Below are 10,000 nucleotides of genomic sequence, written 5' to 3' on the forward strand. Positions count from 1 at the left end.
GGCGAGGCAGAGGAATGGATGCTGGAGCTGGTGGTGAAATCTGTCATTCTGGCCATCATCGTTGTTCTCACCATCGGCGGCAACGTGCTGGTTCTGTTGGCCGTGTTCATGTCCCGTAACTTGCGCTCCTCCACCCACTACCTGATCGTTAACCTGGCGGTGGCTGACCTGCTCCTCGGCACCACCGTCCTGCCCTTCAGCGCCACGCTGGAGGTGTCAGGGAAATGGTACTTTGGCCAGGTATTCTGCGAGGTGTGGGCGACCGCCGATGTCCTGTGCTGCACGGCTTCCATCTGGTCGCTGTGCGTGATTTCACTAGATCGTTACATCGGGGTGACACGACCGCTGGCGTACTCCAGCATCATGACGGAGCGACGGATGTGTGTGCTGATCGTGGCCGTGTGGGCGCTGTCCATCGCCATCTCTATCGGGCCTGCCTTTGGGTGGAAGACACCGCCAGACCCTGACCCCACCGTGTGCACCGTCAACCAGGAGCTGGGTTACGTGCTCTTCTCCGTCACTGGATCGTTCTACCTGCCCAGCTTGTTTATCCTGATCTTGTACTGGCGGATCTACAGAGCAGCAATTCAACAGACAAAGTTCCTGGAGAGCGGCATCAAGACCACCAAGACATCCGTGACGCTCAGAGTACATCGGGGCGGCGACACGCGCCTCACCCTGAGGGCGCACCGCGGAGGTATGGGCGTGGGCCTGGCGGCTGGCATGGCAGCCGGTCTGGCCACTGGTGTGGGAGGCCTCAACGGACACTGTTTAGTAAATGGTGACTTAAAACCTCCTGAAAAAGAAGAAAATCCTGGTCTGAGAGTTAATGAAGGGAAGAAGACCATGTCAAGGCTGATGCCGCCCTCCCCTAACCTGGGACTGCCCGTCACGTCCTTCACCTGGCAGGGCAGGCGACGCAGCGCAAGGAACCCTCGGGATCAAAGTGGAGAGGCCGCTACCTCAAATCTGGAGACATCACCCTCTGCCTCACCCGAGCGCCGGCTAACGGGTTCCACGGGTGGCAAGATGGCAAAATTCAGACGCCAAAAGAAGGCGGCCAAGACTCTAGGCATCGTGGTGGGCGTGTTTCTCCTGTGCTGGTTCCCGTTCTTCTTCATCCTACCGCTGGGTATGTATTCCTCATTGCCTCCTGCGTGATGGCGCCTCGCTCACCCACCTGTGGAGGCTACCACACCACCAACACTGTGGCACTCACTACTTGCCACTTGTGTGTGTGTGTGTGTGTGTGTGTGTGTGTGTGTGTGTGTAGAACAGGTGTGTCGACGAGGAGGGGTGGATTGGTGGGGTCCCCATGAATAAAAGCGATATTATATAATCATTCGATGCATCGAAAATTCTCTCTCTCTCTCTCTCTCTCTCTCTCTCTCTCTCTCTCTCTCTCTCTCTCTCTCTCTCTCTCTCTCTCTCTCTCTCTCTCTCTCTCTCTCTCTCTCTCTCTCTCTCTCTCTCTCTCTCTCTCTCTCTCTCTCTCTCTCTCTCTCTCTCTCTCTCTCTCTCTCTCTCTCTCTCTCTCTCTCTCTCTCTCTCTCAAGTGTAAACAGATGAATGGAAAGATTTATTGATGGCAAAGCTTCCTTTGAAACAGAGATGCATTTTCATCTCCACCAACACATCCTCCTGAAGCCACGAGCAGAGCAAGAGACGTCATTACTTTCTTTAGTGCGAAACGGAAAGCTTTTCAGTGCAAAGCGGCGGACTGATGCCTCCGCTGGGCTCCTTGATGAGAGAACAGATTTAGACCAACGCAGAATCTCTCCTTGATAGATTGTTTAGGAGTGGAAAGGAAAGAGCTGATGATAATATTAAGTCTATATGTGTGTGTGTGTGTGTGTGTGTGTGTGTGTGTGTGTGTGTGTGTGTGTGTGTGTGTGTCTGTGTGTGTGTGTGATTGCTCTACTACTGTCTATAATTAGCTCAGTATGGTAAACGAAGACACTTTACGGCTCCTTTTGGCTTTACCTTGTTCATAAAAGTAAAGTTTCGTCGCAGATTAGCTTTCTTTTTCCCCTTTATTTTCCTTTCTTTTCTTCTATTGTTATTGTTATTCTTATTTATTTATTTATTTATTTATTTTTAGTGTCAGTGTTTTGGTGTCACGTGTGAGTTTTGCTTTCTTTCTTTTTGTAACTTTTTGTTTTGTTTGTATTTATTTTGGTTTTGTTTGTTAGTCTTTTTATTCGTACACGGTCTCTCTCTCTCTCTCTCTCTCTCTCTCTCTCTCTCTCTCTCTCTCTCTCTCTCTCTCTCTCTCTGTCACTGCGTAGTTCATGGATTTTACACCTTGTCGCTTCATGTCCCCTCCTCTTCCTCCTCCTCCTCCTCCTCCTCCTCCTCCTCCTCCTTCTCCTCCCTTCCAAACCTTCCACCTCAACATAGTACTACCTCCTGTCTATCTATCTTAAAAAATGTATATTCCCTTCCCCCTTCCTCCCATTCCTCACACCCCCGCCAATCGAACGTTCCCCGCTGCCAGGCATCATGAATACAAACTATATGTCATGATCACTTTTCTCACATGACGTCATTATTGGATTTCCTGAGGCATCCATGTTATTGCCAGTGTATGTATAATGTTTGTGTGTGTGTGTGTGTGTGTGTGTGTGTGGGACGATGGGAAGTGTGTATGTATGATATGCAAAAATTTGAAAGCTTGTTACTTTTTTTTAGGTTTGTTTTGTTTTATTTGAGGTTTGTGTTTGAAAGGGTATTAGCTGCGTAACTTAACCTGTCAGCTCGCTATATATTTTTGTTTTTTCACCTTTTTTGTATGGCTAGTTTCTCTCTCTCTCTCTCTCTCTCTCTCTCTCTCTCTCTCTCTCTCTCTCTCTCTCTCTCTCTCTCTCTCTCTCTCTCTCTCTCTCTCTCTCTCTCTCTCTCTCTCTCTCTCTCTCTCTCAACCTCTCTCTCAAATTGTCTCCTTCTATTTCCTGTTTCCATCTCACTTTTCTTTACATTTTTCCCTTCACACCTTCCTCTTTTCTCTCTTCTTACGTTCAATCATCGGAGTCACCTGTCTCTCTCACTGCCTCTCTTATTCTTCACCTCTTGCTCTCCCTTCTCCTTCTCACCCCTCCACCTTCCCAGTCTCCCGCCACCCACGCTCCCACCACACCTGCCAACACCAGCAGCAGGCAAGAGAAAGGCTAAACTATTACGAGTAAGTTTCCGAGCTCCGGGTGTGAGTGACGCTATTACAATTAACTGCAAGACGAAGTGATGAGTGGGTGGCGTTGCTCTACCGGATTTGCTGTCGAGAGTAACAGAGCCAGGCCAAGGTATTTGTGTGTGTTGTGTGTGTGTGTGTGTGTGTGTGTGTGTGTGTGTGTGTGTGTGTGTGTGTGTGTGTGTGTGTGTGTGTGTGTGTGTGTGTGTGTGTGTGTGTGTGTGTGTTAAGGTTATTACAGTTGATGTTTGTTCTTTGATTGTTGCGTTGGAGTAGGTTATTTGTAGCTTCTCTCTTTCTCTCTCTCTCTCTCTCTCTCTCTCTCTCTCTCTCTCTCTCTCTCTCTCTCTCTCTCTCTCTATCTTTCAAGTTATTCGTGTGAGTGTGGCGTGGAGGAGTCGTGTGGAAGGGACAGGAGGGAGGGAAGACAGCGGCTGAGGTGTAGGGATGGAGTCCAGAGAGTTATGAGGCATTTGGGACCGGTGTGGCATGATGCAGGAGGCAGAAGGCACCAGTGACGACATGCAAGAGTGGGCGACCTCACTAGGGATTCAAACTGTGGAGGAGCAGAAGGGCCAGAAGAATAAAAAAGAAAGATGAGGAAGAATTAGTTGATAATGATGATGATGACATGAAAATAACACCAGCTCCTTGAAAGAACTTAACCTGACTTGCTGAACCAAAATTATGGAAAGGAAAATAACAAGAAAAAGAAAACATAATTAGCCTAAGATATGCAATTTGAATGATTGGTATAATGAACTCCCAAAAAGTGCTAAAAGATTTCAACTACCTAATCGTTCTTGGTATCATTAGTTTTATCTTTCAAAATCACAGCCATGGTCATTACGGTCACCACTTGATAAAGGGCATGGGAGATATGATATTAATAAGAGAGGAAAAATATTTAACCCCTTCAGTACTGGGACGCATTTTTTACCATGAGTTTCGGGAATGATTAGACCATTTTATTGGAAGGGTCTATGGAAGTCAGAAGATAAATGGCCACACTCTTCCCTATTTTAATTCCCACTTAAAATTATGAGCTATAGAAATTCACAAAATAGTAAGCAGAATGAATAGAAAAACGCGTCATGGTACTGAAGAGGTTAAAGATTATTGAAGAGGAAAAAGGAGGAAGAATATCGGTATTTGAAGAAGAGGAGGAGGAAGAGTAACAATGCTTGAAGAAAAGAGGAAGAAGAGAAGTGAAGGTTGATGAAGAAGAGGAAGAGGATTGGTGTCTGAAGAAGAAGAGGAAGACGAGAATGAAGAGCACTAGTGTTTGAAGAAGAAAGGAGGAAAAGGAGTGGTGTCTGGAGAAGAAGAAGAGGAAGAGGAGTGATGTTTGAAGAAGAAGAGGAAGAAGAGTAAGAGTATTTGTAAAAGAGGAGGAGGAGCAAGACCAGCAGTGTTTGAAGAAGAAGAAGAAGAAGAAGAAGAAGAAGAAGAAGAAGAAGAAGAAGAAGAAGAAGAAGAAGAAGAAGAAGAAGAAGAAGAAGAAGAAGAAGAAGATGATGATGATGATGAAGATGAAGATGAAGATGAAGGAGAAGGAGAAGGAGAAGGAGAAGGAGAAGGAGAAGGAGAAGGAGAAGAAAAGAGAAAAGAGAAAAGAGAAGAGGAGAGAAGTTGAACGAAGAGGAAGAAGAGTATAGATAAAGAAGGAAAAGAAGAGGACTGGTGTTGAAAGAGAAAAATATTGGTTTTAGAATGTCGCTGGATTGTGTTTCCCTTTTGGCTGCGAGGCATTCACTCGATATCTTGTCATTAAGTTCAGAAGGTGACTCACGAGGACAGATATCGCCATGTGACGTCCCCGCGCGTCGACAGTAATGGGAAAGCAAATGAAATACTATAGAAGAAAGTTGAGTTTTAATTTAATTTTATTGGAGCGCTGCGTGTTGTGCATGACATACATTCCTTGGTGCCTGGCTGGCCGGTGGTGTGCGTGGGATGCGGGTTCCAGTGAAGCGAGGCGGCTGACACATCCCACTGAAACATTACGCACTACTTTCTGAAACACTTCTGCGCTGCACCTCCACTGCTTTCAAGAGATTCTGGTTGAAGTTGCACTGTTTTTAAAGATGTTTTTACAGTTGTAATGATAGAGTAACAACAGTCTTGGAAACTTGGATACTGATATCCGTGGCCTTTAAAAAATAGTCGTAATTATAAAAATAAAGTGTTTCAGAATACATGTCTTTATCTGTCGCTGCGTTCATTGTATATTAAACAAACAAAACCTTTTCATAGTGATACAAATGTACTGCATATAACAACAATTTTATATTTTTAAACTGTAGCAGGATTTCCCATATCCTTTTCAATACTTGACGTGTGTTTTAATTATTCATATGTTCAATCACAATGATAACTTTATTAAGTAATGAGAACAATGGAGGTCCGGAGTGTGTGGTGCTATATTTCCTTTACTTCAGGTTAAATAATTTTATTTGTGATATTAGACTTGCTCTTTCGAATTGCCTTGCGTGTGTGTGTGTGTGTGTGTGTGTGTGTGTGTGTGTGTGTGTGTGTGTGTGTGTGTGTGTGTGTGTGTGTGTGTGTGTGTGTGTGTGTGTGTGTGTGTGTGTGTGTGTGTGTGTGTGTGTGTGTGTGTGTGTGTGTGTGTGTGTGTATGAGCGCGTTTCAATCATTCATATCTTTAACTGATCGTGATATTATCGCGTAACGGAATTCCACAATCTATGGCGCTTTTTTTCTAACTTGATCTTAAACAATTTTACATTTAACCTTAGAATTGTTGTGCCGAACCATCCCTTCCTTCCCAGTGTCGTGTGTTCAGGCCGCGCACCCTTCCATTCCCAGCCATATCGGCGTTTGCAACCGTTCCTGGAAGCCTTTGTGTGTGTGGTGCCAGCGGGGCTTTACTTTTGGTGTCATTCTGCGCCGCTGGAAGGGCAAGGAAGAGAGGGTATTGCGGGAACACAGATGGCAAAGCGTATCCTGATGGAGCCAGCTGTGGAGGCTTTTGCGGCCGCTGGAGTGAGAGACCTTGCTCGGTGACTGGTGTGTGAAGGCTGAGGGCGGCGAGGCGGCAGGGTGGTGGTGCGGGTGGTAGTGCGGGTGGCGGTGCGGGTGGCAGTGAGGCGGTCTAACTGTGCTGCTGAAATTGAATGGTAAAATAAGAGTGAAATTTATGTTGTCTGCCGTGAGAGAGAGAGAGAGAGAGAGAGAGAGAGAGAGAATGTGTATGCGTGTAAATTCTCACTCTCTCTCTCTCTCTCTCTCTCTCTCTCTCTCTCTCTCTCTCTCTCTCTCTCTCTCTCTCTCTCTCTCTCTCTCTCTCTGCTGTTCTGTTCCTCCATCATCTACCTTTCAGGAACATTACCTACGCCTTGATCTGCACCGCCTTCCTTTCCTTGCCTCCCGTTGGCCTCTTGAATGCCTCCCTTTGACTCTTTCCCACTACTGTTTTGCACAAGCCTGGCCGGGTATGAACCTTGCTCCTAACAGCCCAGGACACCTGCACCCCTACTCTGAGCACCTCGTAAGTATTAACCACCACTTGCCTTCCCCTCTTTCTCTCTTTCCGTTTCTCTTTTGCTCTCCTACTCCTCCCAGTGCTTCTTTCGTGACCCTGACCCAGACACCCGCCGCGCGTCACACAGCAGGTAACGGCGTGTGCAAGTTGCCTTGTGTGTTTCTTGTTTATGATCGTGGTTATCCTCTCGAGGTATACATAGCAGGTCTGCCTCTCTGCTTCGCTTCACCGTCACCGTCTAGGGTCTTGCTAGAGCTTGTAGTTTGCTCTCGTGTGTGTGTGTGTGTGTGTGTGTGTGTGTGTGTGTGTGTGTGTGTGTGTGTGTGTGTGTGTGTTAGTCTTCGTTTCTCAATGAAATCAGTCTTTGCACTCTTAGTTTCTCAATGAAATGACTCTCTCTCTCTCTCTCTCTCTCTCTCTCTCTCTCTCTCTCTCTCTCTCTCTCTCTCTCTCTCTCTCTCTCTCTCTCTCTCTCTCTCTCTCTCTCTCTCTCTCTCTCTCTCTCTCTCTCTCTCTCTCTCTCTCTCTCTCTCTCTCTCTCTCTCTCTCTCTCTCTCTCTCTCTCTCTCTCTCTCTCTCTCTCAGCTTTATGCCAGCTCTAATAATGGCCAGTAGCTTAATGGCTTCCGGCAGACGTTTTGAAAATCTGGCTCTGGCGATAGCTCACAATCACCCCCAACGACCCACGCCCGGCTGAATGCGCCTCCACCATAACCACCTCACACCCGACACACATCCACTCACATCCACACCTGCACTCTCCGCATCCACTCTCATCCCATTTCTATCATACCTTTCATTCCTCCTCACTCACTCACTCACTCCTCACTCACTCCATTCCAATCCTTTTTCCTTTATACTTCCTCCACGCGTCCTTCCTTCTCTTGGATATCTTCTTATATAACTTATTGTAATCCTTTAATCCTCTCCTCCTTTCATTTTACGCCTTTTCTCCCTCCTACCTATTCCTTTTCCTCCTCTTCTTCTCCTCCTCCTCCTCCTCCTCCTCCTCCTCCTCCTCCTTCTCCTGCACTCCTCCATACTTCATTCCCTGCTTGCAATTTGCCCTGTTCTCTTATCCAGGTTCCGGTGAGCTGAGGCGGCGGACAATAGCGGCTGACTGTTGTTTTTCTAGTATGGAAATAGTATAGTTCTCAAATCCAGCGAAGGAGAGAGAGAGAGAGAGAGAGAGAGAGAGAGAGAGAGAGAGAGAGAGAGAGAGAGAGAGAGAGAGAGAGAGAGAGAGAGAGAGAGAGAGAGAGAGAGAGAGAGAGAGAGAGAGAGAGAGAGAGAGAGAGAGAGAGAGAGAGAGAGAGAGAGAGAGAGAGGAGAGAGAGAGAGAGAGAGAGAGAGAGAGAGAGAGAGAGAGAGAGAGAGAGAGAGAGAGAGAGAGAGAGAGAGAGAGAGAGAGAGAGAGAGAGAGAGAGAGAGAGAGAGAGAGAGAGAGAGAGAGAGAGAGAGAGAGAGAGAGAGAGAGAGAGAGAGAGAGAGAGAGAGACCTTCAACTTACCTCTCTAATATCCAGTGAAAGCTATTGAGTCAGGAGGGCGGCGAGCAGTTTCTCAGGCTAGGGTAGAAGCGAGGCTATTACATGCGGGAATTGTGGGAGCATAGATAAAGGAGCAGGAAGGGTGGGTGGACAGGTTACGTTCGTGCATGGAAGGGAGGGCTCGTTGCGAAGGGATTGAGGGAGGGATACTAAAAATTGGGAACCTGTCTCTTAAAAAATATGAAGTCCTTTTTTTCTTTTTTTTTCTTTTTTTTTTTTTTTTTTTTTTTTTTTTTGCCAATTGAGACCGAGCTGTGTGCATGGAGGAGGGTCCCTTCAGACTGAACTATCCTTCTTCCTCTTTCCTTCTCTTCTCCTCCTACTCTTCCTCCTCTTCCTTCTTCTCTTTCTCTTCCTCTTCTTCTTCTTCCTCCTCCTCCTCCTCCTCCTCCTCCTCCTCCTCCTCCTCCTCCTCCTCCTCCTCCTCCTTCTGTTCCTCTTCCCTCTCAAGTCTTTTTTTATGTAAAAGAAGAAAGCTGGCCAAGGAAAAAAGAGAGTAAAAAAAAAAAGGCCCACTTAGAATGCCAGACCTCGTGCAGATCCGAAAGAGTTAGCCAAAAGGGAAAGGATAAATGTCTTGAAACTTTCTTCTTAAATGAGATCAAGTCATAGGAAGATGAAAATACAGAAGCAGGCAGGGAGTTCAAGAGTTTACCAGAGAAAAGGATGAATGATTGAGAATACTGGCTGATTCTTACATTAGACACGTGGACAGAATAGGGATGAGAGAAAGAAGAAAGTCTTGTGGTGCGAGGGCACAGGAGAAGAGGAGGCATGCAGTTAGCAAGATAAGAAGAGTAGTTGTCATGAAACTAACGGTAGAAGAAAGCAAAATGTTCAATATTGCGAGGGTGAGAAAGAAGCTGAAGACAGTCAGTCAGAGGAGAGAAACTGATGAGCTGAAAAGCTTTAGATTCTACCCTATCTAATAAATTGTGTGAGTGGAACCTCCCCCCTCACACATGCGAAGAGTACTTCATACATGGGCGGATAAGTCCCTTGTACATAGTTAGCAGTTGAGGGTGTGAGAAAAAAAACTAGCGGAGACGCCTCAGAACGCCTTACTTCATAGAAGCTGTTTTAGCAAGAGATGAGATGTGAAGTGTCCAGTTTAGATCATGAGGAAAAGGACAGACCGAAGATGTTCAGTGGAGAAGATGGGACAGATGATTGTCATTAAAGAAGAGGGGATAGTTGTCTGGAAGGTTGTATCGAGTTGATAGATGGAGGAATGAGTTTTTTCAAGCATTGAACACTACTAAGTTTTTTTTCTATCCCAATCAGAAATCTCAGAAAGATAAGAAATCAGGCGTTCTTTGGCATCCTGCGGGATCTATTAGCTTTCTAAATCGTTGGTCGTCTCTGAAAAGATGTGGAAAAGTTTTGGGTGGTATCATCAGCGTAGGAGTGGATAGGGCAAGAAGTTTGGTTAAGAAGATCATTAATGAATAATAGCAAGAGAGTGGGTGACAGGACAGAACCCTGAGGAACACCACTGTTTAGGAGAAAACAGCAGCAATAAAACAGCCGGAGAGAAAATTTGACATTAAATTACACGGGGAAGGAAAAACCGTAGGAGGATAGTTTGGAAATGAAAGCCTTGTGGCAGACTCTATCTAAAGCTTTTGATATGACTAAGGCAACAGCAAAAGTTTCACTAAAATTTCCAAGAGGATGACCAAGACCTAGTAAGTAGAGCGTCCTTGACGGAAGTCATACTGGCGATCAGATAGATGATAATCAGGTGACTGGTGTTTAA

The 10,000-nt window shown here is 46.0% G+C and overlaps 1 protein-coding gene across 2 annotated transcripts in view; it reads left to right on the forward strand.

The window, feature by feature from the left end:
• The window catches only part of LOC123516531 (alpha-1B adrenergic receptor-like), a 77,940-nt gene that overhangs the window by 984 nt on the left and 66,956 nt on the right, over positions 1-10,000 (forward strand). For both annotated transcript variants that reach the window (XR_006678216.1, XM_045275960.1), the window contains exon 1: positions 1-1,132. This exon is cut by the window's left edge and continues 984 nt beyond it. Coding sequence is in view for 1 of the 2 variants with exons in the window: in XM_045275960.1 (XP_045131895.1) it covers positions 1-1,132 (1,132 nt within the window). In the remaining variant the exon portion in view is untranslated. The remainder of the gene's footprint in view (positions 1,133-10,000) is intronic.

The sequence above is a fragment of the Portunus trituberculatus genome, chromosome 41, assembly GCF_017591435.1.
Source record: "Portunus trituberculatus isolate SZX2019 chromosome 41, ASM1759143v1, whole genome shotgun sequence".
Classification (NCBI taxonomy): Eukaryota; Metazoa; Arthropoda; class Malacostraca; order Decapoda; family Portunidae; genus Portunus; species Portunus trituberculatus.